The sequence below is a fragment of the Nelumbo nucifera genome, chromosome 3 (assembly GCF_055504915.1).
Source record: "Nelumbo nucifera cultivar China Antique chromosome 3, China Antique-T2T, whole genome shotgun sequence".
Taxonomy (NCBI): Eukaryota; Viridiplantae; Streptophyta; class Magnoliopsida; order Proteales; family Nelumbonaceae; genus Nelumbo; species Nelumbo nucifera.
Window position 1 is genome coordinate 17,464,145 of NC_142651.1, and position 10,833 is coordinate 17,474,977.

At 36.8% G+C, this 10,833-nt stretch overlaps 1 protein-coding gene across 2 annotated transcripts; it reads left to right on the plus strand.

Annotated features, from left to right (window-relative positions):
- The first annotated feature begins 137 nt into the window (after window positions 1–137).
- Window positions 138–9,811, plus strand: HDA05 (histone deacetylase 5). 2 transcript variants are annotated; one of them, XM_088901135.1, is made up of 15 exons: window positions 229–367; window positions 545–732; window positions 2,074–2,275; window positions 3,032–3,178; window positions 3,330–3,442; window positions 3,828–4,039; window positions 4,469–4,533; window positions 4,713–4,883; window positions 4,981–5,061; window positions 6,099–6,231; window positions 6,322–6,443; window positions 8,494–8,687; window positions 8,908–9,034; window positions 9,258–9,322; window positions 9,465–9,811. In XM_088901135.1, exons 2-15 carry the CDS (start codon window positions 575–577, stop codon window positions 9,628–9,630), a joined length of 1,956 nt encoding a protein of 651 aa, XP_088757261.1. In that variant the 5' UTR covers window positions 229–367; window positions 545–574; the 3' UTR covers window positions 9,631–9,811. The 2 variants fall into 2 exon arrangements, with proteins under 2 accessions (XP_010259827.1, XP_088757261.1); XM_010261525.3 differs by having other exon boundaries at window positions 138–732.
- Window positions 9,812–10,833: the final 1,022 nt, after the last annotated feature.

Here is a 10,833-nt window from a genome sequence, read left to right on the forward strand (position 1 = left end):
CTTATACTTTGCCACGTGGCAAATAAGGGAGCCTTTCTGCGTCCTCTAAATCCTTGTTCCTTGTTGGCGGGAACATCTTTGAATTACTGACCTTCCTAACGCTTCAACTATACCTCCGGCCCCGAGCAATTTGACACCTATGACCTATCGTGTGAGAGAGAGAAAGAGGACTAAGATTAGGACCACGAAGTAAAAGGGGCTATTTGACACGTACCGTGTGATTAGCTGACTTTATTCTAACTTGACCTCGGAGCAATTGGCACTCGCACTAGAGATGCTGAGAAGTCTGAGATGCTGCATCTATCGCAACTTACTTTGGTAGCTCGCGAGCTACGGAATCTGGAAGAGGTGGAGGACGAATTCCAAAGTAATTTCCAAAAATGTTCCCTCCAAAAACTACGAGAAGATGGAAAACGACAGACAGACGGAACTTTTCAATTGATTCGTCTTTCAACCCAACTCTTCCATTTCTCGTTTAATTTCATCTCTTCTCTTCTCTGGTTTCTTCTTCTTCTTCTTCTTCTTCTTCTTCCCCATTTCTCAGCTAGTCTTCAAGTGTCAAGTGAGCATCAGCATGGATTCAAAGAATTATCAGCACCGTCCACGTGTCGGATTCTTGTACGATGAGAGGATGTGCAGGCACTCCACCCCCGACGGCGAAGATCACCCCGAGAATCCCAATCGAATCAAGGCCATATGGCAGAAACTCGAATCCGCCGGAATCCCTGAGAGGTCAGTACTACTCTGATGAACTTTATCTGTTCTTAGTTTTTCCCGATTCGAAACCCTAAAAAGGTTCTTTGTACGGAGATCGACCCTGTTTCTGAGATTCCTTACAATGGTATTTGTTCTAACCATTTTATTTGACAACTATTGCAGGCGAGTTCCGATTAGTTTTTATTTTGAAAAACCATGTGTGTGTGTGTGTGTGTGTTTTATGTTTTTATTCCAGTTACTGATTTCGAGGCTTGTGTGATCATTTAGTGAGATCGTAATGATGAATAGAGCTTGTTTCATGAGCACTGTTATTTGGGTTCGGTTATGTTCCATTGGAATTAGCAGTGGATTGTCAAAAAAAAAAAAAAGGAATTAGCAGTGTATTTGAAACAAAGCAAAGAAGGAAGAAATGGTCACTGGGAGGGTTAATGACATTATCGACCTTCAAAGACGTTAAGCAGAACTCTTAATGGCTTACTCTGAAATATTCATATCATGCTTTACATCAGGACCCGATATTGCAACCTCAATTACTACTCAAACATAAAAGGAAATTTACTGAGGAGTAAAATATTTTAATTTGTAAGCAATAAAAAATATTTTTGGTAGTATTAAAAAATAGTTTAACTACCTAATAAAAATAAAAATAATATTTAAACTACTAATGGGTTACCTAACTACCTGATAAAACACGACTAAGCAATAACTAAAAGTGTGGCATCACATTTCCCAACAACGTTCTTCTGGGGCCAATATGGAGGTTTAGGACCTTGTTCTTGTATTAGGAGTTCCCGAAACATGTTTTGGGTGTTCTTTCTCTTTGTGTTTTTACCTAGAAACGTAAATGAGGAATTTCCACGGGTGCTCCCAAACCTCAGGATTTGGCTTCTGATGTGGTCACTCAAATATTTGTACCTTTGGTTTTTTATTGGACATTTATTCAAGGTAAACTTAACTTTGAGAACAACAAAGAATCAACTTTTTATCAACTCTGAAATCTTTAAAGTTACCAGATGGTCAATCATGATCTCATAACATCAATTCTTTAGATCAAGCAGGAAGAGGACCAGACCAAATTGTAGCTTGTGTCAACAATCTTACAGTTCTAAAATATAGAACTATGAATAATTGAATTCCAGCATACATAGAATTAAGGAATTTGTCATGAAAAAGTCAATCTAAATACAATGAGACTAATTGCTTTAAACTTCAACTTTAACTATTGTTTAGTTTCTTCTGTGGTGCAGTTAAAAGATTAAGTTTTACTGATGTACTTGGACACTTTGATTCTTACATCAGAAACTATACCCCAATTTGGATGGTATTCTAAATAGAATTGGTGGCTTTATCGTCCAGATGTGTTGTTTTGAATGCTAAAGAAGCAGAGGATAGGCATATAGCATCAGTTCATACACAGAGTCATATCAAATTGATAAGGAATATTAGCTCGAGAGAATTTGATTCGCGAAGGAAAAAAGTTGCTTCAAAATTTAATTCCATATATCTCAATGAGGGCTCATCAGAATCTGCTTATCTTGCTGCTGGCTCAGTTATGGAGGTAATGTTTTATTGCTTTTAAGGATTCAGTGGACATCAAGAGCTGCAAACGGGTGGGCTGATACACTTGCTAAGCAAGGGGTAAATAGGGAACTGGTGTATTGGGCACAGTTGTAATTGTAATTTATGTAATGGGGTGAGGTCACAATATCTCCTCTGGGGAAGCTGTATCTGTACATATATTTCTTCTTTGCTTAATGAAATATGTTAATTATCCAAAAAAAAAGTGTCAATGAGCTTTTGCGAAGGCTATTTTCTTTGTCACTCATTTGTCAAGCATGGGCTGCTGCCATCTCTTTTTGATATATACTTCTAGATTTCCGTTCTGTCTAGAATATTTGGACTAAAACCACCATATAAACACTAAGGGGACTTGATGGGGACCATATTGGTGAACTGAGAACAAAGAGATTTGTCATCATACTTCAACTAGTTGAGACCATTTGGTCTGAAGATTTGGTACTTTACAAATCTATCCTATTAACTGACCCAAGTTTTTTGAAACAAGTTTTCCTTCTTATTCGAGACATACATTTTGATTAAATGTCAATTACCATAAACATCTTTATAGGAAACCCATAAACCATGTGAATTTTCTAAAGCACACTTTCGGTGTAGCTCAAGTTGCCTCAAACTTCTAAATTATATATATATATATATATTTTGGGGGTTTTATTTATGTTTTTCTTTCTTTTTTTTCGTTCATGAATGTATTATCTTCAGCATTGTTAATCCTAATTTCATCTGTTTATTCTAGGTTTCTGAGAAGGTTGCAAAAGGGGAGCTGGATTCTGCTGTTGCCATTGTTAGACCTCCTGGGCATCATGCAGAACCAGATGAAGCAATGGGGTTTTGTCTATACAACAATATTGCCATCACAGCAAGCTTTCTCTTGAATGAAAGAGTATGGCTGTGTTCCCATTTAAATATTTGACCAGCTGTGGTTTCTCTTTTTAATCAAGATAGAAATAATAAAATGCACTGTCTAATATTTTGCTTGTCAACTCAATTGTGTCTCTTCAGTACTCTTACATTGATTTTCCGCCACATTGCAGCCAGAATTGGGTATTCACAAAATTCTGATTGTTGATTGGGATGTTCATCATGGAAATGGTACCCAAAAAATGTTCTGGAAGGACCCTCAGGTGTTGTTCTTCTCTGTTCATAGGTATATAAGAATGTTAATCTCTAAAAACTTTTCCTACTCATAGGTTTAAGTTTTTTGACCTTATTGTTGCAGCCTTGGCCCTTTGAGCAGAACCTGTAATGAAGATTGGAGCTCTAACCACTCTTGTTATATCAATTTCATTGATTTTCTTGAAGCATTTTTTATCTATTTCTTTGTGGTATTTGGTTGCATTTTCCAACACTTGGACTAGATATCTTGACAGATTTGACAGACTTGAGAGTGCACCTTAGCTGGATTTTCTGCACCATTAACCACCAGATTGCATATTCAATACCAAATAACTGAACAGAGTTTACTTTTCATTGTCTTAAGAAAGAAGGAAACCTCCAATCATTATTTTGATGAGCTGATTCTATCCATGCAGGTTTGACTCTGGAAGCTTTTATCCAGGGGGGGATGATGGTTTTTACACTATGGTTGGAGAAGGATTAGGTGCAGGATATAATATAAATGTTCCTTGGGAGCATGGGCGATGTGGTGATGCAGACTACCTAGCAGTTTGGGACTATATTTTGATTCCTGTTGCCAGGGATTTTAATCCAGACATTATCCTAATCTCTGGTGGATTTGATGCAGGTTTGCTCTAGTCATGATAACTGCTAAATCTTCACATTTCTCAGGGCCACCGTTATATTCTTTATTTCTTTAGATTTGTATTAATTCGATGAGACCTAGGACCTTCTCATTTACTGAATGATAGCTACAGGTGGAGGTGGCTATATATTGTTGTCCTACCATTTTCCCAAGAACTTGCCAATGGTGAAACAATCCCTTATTTTTTCAGAAGAACAAATTGAGGAAGATTTTTTTTTCTGCTTTCTGTATTGTATTTATATTGGGAGGCTTATTAGCTATGTAGCCATTGAAAATGTTCCTTGATAATGATGCATTCCATTTGTCAAGTCTTTCTAGGAAAACTGTTAAATTTGGGTAATACATGAATTGCAGTTGCCTCTGCTAACTATTTTCACATATTAAATACCATTGGTCCATCTCTTGGAACAGCCACAGGTGATCCTCTAGGAGGTTGTCGAATCACACCATATGGATATTCTGTTATGATGAAAAAGGTTAGCATTCAATTAAGCCTGCTCTGTGTGTTCTCTTTCTAAACTTTATACTCAGATTCCAAAATAACTCATTATATTGCCCAGCAAAGTATCTCTCATAACTTTGCACTCTGAAAGTTGTTTTGTGGAGAATTCTTTCTCTTGCTTTTCATTTGATTTTTTTTTCAATTGCTTTTCAGCTAATGAAGTTTGCTCAGGGAAAGATAGTGATGGCTTTAGAAGGAGGCTATAATCTTGATTCTCTGGCAAATTCGGTGCTGGCATGTGTCAAAGTTCTATTAGATGATGAGCCTGTAGTTGGAACTTCAGAGGCCTACCCATTTGAGTCGACATGGCGTGTGATACAAAAGGTGATGATGTAATGTAGCATTGGTTACTTCTCATTTACTTTCGGTATCTTCTCTTCTATTCCTTTTTTGTCAAGTTAACCTTTACTTCTGCTATTAGGTTCGCCAAGAATTAAGCCCATTCTGGCCAATATTGGCTGATGAATTACCAAAGACCATTGAGAAGGCAACTCCCATTCAGGTGATACTTTCTTAACTTTTCAATTGTCAACTATATGGATGTGCTTATTGAAGTCAAATTTGCAAAATGAGACCTGTGACAGTCAAATAGAGCTTTATTAGCTATATGATTGGACTTTATATTTGCATATCTTACTGTTAGGAATCATACATATATAAGTTTTCTATACAAAAATCATAGAGACATCTAAGGGGCAAAAGTGACAAATTACATAGGTACATGATCATGTGTGTGGACATACATGAGTGGAAGATTCTGTGAGTGCCTAAAATGATGTTAAGTGGAGAAATGAGGATTAGCATTTGTCTCTTAATATCACCATTATTTGAGATCAGACATATGTCCTCTCTGTGTTAGGTCAACATTCATATAATCAATTGGCCTTCGTCTTCAATTCAAACACTTGGATTGAAGCTTAAAGTAGACAATATGTGTTCTATGATACCCATATTGTATAAGGGTGCCATTTCATGTCAGATATGGGTACTTAAATTTTTAGTGTAAATTCCTTGTCCAAATGTCCTTGCCTTATCTGGGTAACATAGGCTGTTAGGCACCTATGTTAGGCAAATGGGATGGTGGATGCTTTGGCTAAACAAGGGACTGTTAGGCACCAAATGTTTTGGGCAAAATTATAAATTATAAATTTGTCTTTGGGATGGAGAAATCTCCCAACTTGTTGTAATACTTGTGCTTGAATTTAATAACATCTCCTATTGATCCAAAAAAAGGTTGTGGCAGTTAATCTAGATGCAAAGGAACTCAAAGACCACTACATTTCGAAAGAAGTGTAGATAGAGAGAACAATACTAAATAGATTTTGCTTCTTTTTATATGTGATTGCAATTATGTGAGAGATACATTCTGACCCCAAAATTTATTCATAGATTGGATCATCAGTAATTTAGCATTAGGGAAAGAAGAGCTAGTTGGGCTAAAATGCCAAAACATAGTCAGGATTTAGAAGAAGTTTCTTTTTCTTTTTCTTTTTAATTTGCATAGATATCTATAGTACTACTTTTTTTCTTGAATTCCAGTATATTTTGAGCTCAAGTTCTGATTCCGATGCTGAGAATGATGAAAAGGACACTCCATCAGCAAACATGGTGAAGGTTGTTGAGGATGTTATCCAACCCTTGTCAATGCTTAAAGTTGATCAGGATAGTCATGGTAAAGTGATCATGTGAAATCATTTCATGTCATCATTTTTCCTCTTCTGTTCTCATCTGGAGTTTAGAAGTTAACCTTGGTTATTGGCAGATCAAAGTATCAATAGTTCTATTTCCTGGAGATCAAAGGTTTCAAAGATAGATATCTGGTATGCAAGCTATGGATCAAACATGTGGAAAGAAAGGTTCCTCTGCTATATTGAAGGTGGACAGGTAAGAAAAAAGCATGTACATGCGTAGTATCATGTACAGTAATTACTAATACAAGGAATAAGCAATCATAATTGGGCAAAACACAACTGTAACACAAATAAAAGGAAAATGCGTTGGAGGTTGTCTCTAATTAGTCTTGTCCAAACATCAAACTTTGGTCAAAAAGGCCTGTTGGGGGATGTTCTAACTATTTGTTGAGCTGCCATTCTGGTTCATTTTATTCTCTTCTTATGGCTGAGCTCTAGACCTGTTCATGGGCTGGGTAGACCAACGAGCCAGCCCGTTCTTCGTCAGACTTGGACAAGGTTTTAGGCCCACAGGCTTAGGCTTGGGCTTCCTCAAAAAAACCTGGCCGAGCCCCACCCGATAATATTTTATATTATACATACAATATATATATATATATATATAAATATATATATTTATATATATATATATTCTTTGTTCCTCTTGCCTTTTCTCAAGCCATAGTTAGATTGCAGTATTTTTTGGGTTTTGAGGTCATTTAATATAAACAAATCAGTTTTGTTGTAGAGTAAAAATCAAAAAATCATTTTGCCCAATTTCTTGATCGGGTCTGGGTTTTGTGCTTGGGCTTGCGCCTGAACATGTTCTGTTAATATAGAGGCAAAGCCTAGCCCGAACCCATCCCAGCCTGGCCTGTGAACAAGTCTACTGGGCTCTCAAAAGTCAGAACCATGATCCTTGTAGTGTCAAATTGAATTACCTCCACATTAGGTATGCATTTCAGACAGGAACAGATGGTCTATGGCTAAACCAAAGCTTGGACCATACGAACTAGGCTACCATGAAAGTCATATAAGAAAAGAAAATAAAAATAAGGACCATATTTTGCTAATCCTGATTTGTGCTGTGATTTTTTTTTTTTTTGGTTTGAAAGGAAAAGGTAGGGAAACCTATACAAGGTTTGTAAAGGTTTCCTTACTTTTCCCTTCCTTTCCCTACTTTTTCCTTCAAACCAAACACAGCCTAATTGATTCATGTATTTAATAAAATATGTTTCCTGAATTTCTTGGTGTGACTTTTATCATCCTGGCACCTTGGTGAAATAGATTTTTTTTTTTTTTTTTTTGTAATCCATCCATTGAGAAGGCATTTCTTGTTCGTAACTAGTGTGAAAACTCAGGAAGGGGAGACGAGAATTTCCAATTGCAATAGGTTTGCACCATAGGTCAGCACTTAATCCATATCTTTTTGCATTACTTGTGGATGAACTAACTAGACATTTATAAGAGGAGGCCCCATGGTGTATGTTTGTTAATGATACAGTACTGATTGATCAAAAGGTTTCAACTAAAACAGAAAACATATAATGCAATTTTAGCAAAGATATTAGTGACAATGGTGGTGCAATTGAAATTAATGATCAGGAGATACACAAAGCAACCCCTACTGGTACCTTGGATCAATGATCAATCATCCATAATGAGGGAGAAATTGAAGAGGTTATTGTCCTTGGAATTAGATCCAGTGTAGTGTCTAATTGATGTGTTCCAAGAAAAACCAAAATTTTGTAAGGAAGTTAAAAGATCAGCATTATTTTGGGACAGAGTGTTGGACAATCAAGAACACGAACTTCTAACTTCCATACAATAAAAATAATGAGTTCATTAGAGAGGACTTAGGAGTAGCTCCAATTAGTGAGAAAATGAGAGTCAACTAAGATATCTAGTCAATCTCAACTAGTTGGGACAAAGAGCTGCGTTGTGTTTTTAATGACTGATATTGAATGATAACATTTTACCCAAGAAAAGATCTTGAATGATATTTCAAGGAACTCTTATACTTAGAAACATCGACTGTTACATAATGTTTAGTGCCTACCATGCATGAATTGATGGCAATCAAGGGACAGCTTAAATTACTATGGCATATGAACCGTATACTTAATGTGGCCATGACATCATTGTCATCACCTAATTCACCTATTTTGCATTTAGTTCAGATGCTTATTCTATGCATCACCTCTTCTGATTGATGTTGAATGACACTGTAAAACAGTATTCTGATCCCAAGAAATGCCTTATAGGTGGAGGGCATGAAGAAAATATGTCCAGGTTCACAAGATAGAAGCCTGCCAAAAGAGATTTTATGGAAGATTGTGCCTCACCGCATGTTCTTTGGGCGGTCACATACATATACATGGGGTAGTGGAGGAGTTGCTTTCCTTCATCCTAAAAGTAATGTCAATGATAGAGCCTACTTGTGCCTGTATAAAATAACGTAAGTTGTCTGTGATATTGCTGTCACGGTCTACTATTTTGGCTTGATGTGTATGCTATTTTTTCTTTTCTGATAAAGAACATTCCCTAAAACCCCAACTTGTATCCATGCAAGAAAAGGGGAAAAAAGGAAATATACGTTTGAAACTTTCAAAATGGTTGTTGAGTCCTAATTGCAATGCTCTAAAAGTGAATTCTTTCTTTACGTGGCACATGTGCAGGCTTGAGCAGTTTAACGACTTGTTGCTTCAGGAGAACAGTACTAACCAGGACATTACACCTCTGTTTGACTTGCTTGATTTGGACACTATTGTGGAAAATAAATCCATCTCTCCGGAGGCTCTTAAGGTTTGCCCATAATTCTCTTGAAATAGAAAATTTATTGTTGGTTGATCCTCTGGTGAAATCACTAGTAAATAAGTTAGTATTAGCATGCATGGTTCAGTATCACTGCATGCCAGATCCTTAACTATTATCTGAGTTTATTGCATGGATTAGTACTCCAATTTCAGCCATATACATTAGTTCTGCTTCTCGGTAGATCTCTAACTGCTATATGGTTTTGGTGCAGGGTAAATGGTACTCAAATGTGGTTTACTTGGGAAAGGAGGGAGATATTCCCATATTCACAATAACGTATTCTCTTTACAGATTTAGGGCTTTTTTTCCTAAATTGAATTACCATACGCAATTAGTTGAAAATAATACTGTTATTAGTTACACAAGTTGTCAACTACCCCAAAAAAGTTACACAAGTTCTGTTATTCTTTCAACGCAGGTGTTCTCTTTCTGATATTGAGAGCTTTAAATCTGGAAAGCTTCCAATGCATGCTCCATCAAAAGCATACAAGGAGACATTGGTGAAAGGTCTGGTACAAGGTGGGCAACTCTCAGAAGCAGAGGTCATGGATTACATTGATGATGCAGCTACTAAACCCTTGTGATAGCATTCATGGTATTGTCTTGTCCATACTATTTGTAAATCCTAGATAGCAATCTCAATACTGTTCTAAATTGTAGTGTTAAAAAGCATGCCCGCTTTTGGAAAATAGAAACACGGTACTTGCACCTTGGATGGATATTTTTGATGTTAAAAGAGAGTTATATTCATAGGCTTTCGATCTATATGGTTCAGCAAAAGAGCGTCAGATGTTTTCATTTTATAAATGAAGGTTAGCAATTGGTAAGTTTATCGTATAGCTGCTTGTTTATTTATTTCAGTAGCATAAAAGGTGATTACACCCTCCACATCCAGTTACATTAAATGAGGAGCATGGTGACAAGACAGACAAAAACCATACATAAACTACTAAGGTTTGAGACAGGATTAACTGAGCGCTTTAACTGTTCAGCAGGCTGTAGATTGATGCCAAATTCAGTCCACCCCTAGGAAATCATAGCTCCACCTAGGGGTGGACTGAATCCTGCCCGTGGATTGATGCCAAATTCACGGGCAGGATGTAGTTTATAGGGGGGCTACTAGTAGATTAGGAGGGGGTGCAAAAAAAGATTTCTGAGGGGGGAGTGCAGTTCAAAAATCCCTATATTTTACGGAGTAGTACAGACAGGCCCAATGTAGATTTCTGATTTCCACAGCAGAGCTATAAACATTCAAAATGTCAAAATCCCCCACTCTACACACCAATGTCCACCTGTGAATTGACATCAATTCCGAGTTGGCACCTACCCAACTGTACTTTGGGCCTAAAAATTCTGACCTTGGGCTGAACCATCATTCTCCCTATATTTTAAGACTGGTGTAGTCTTGTCATTTATCATTGATTCCACAGCCTGCCTAACAGTCCAAGCATTCAGCTAATCCAACAAGGTTTGTGTTCCAAAAGTAAATCAAAACCATCTTGGTTTAAAATACTTGCTTCTCAAAACTAAAAACCAGAAACCATGGTCTTTGTTCGTTTTTATCCAAAACTGTGTATGGGCACATGGTTTATTTTTTGTTTTTACTTAACTCTAGTTGCACGTCTAAATGCAAATTCAAGGGGAGAGAGAAATAAATGGATTAAGCCTGAGTTTGTGAGTGCTTAAAAATAAGTACTTATTTGAATAAGCACTTATTTGGGACCGGAACACACCAATAAGTAATTATTTGTGTTTGGGAAATACGCCCATAATACGTGCTTATTCTA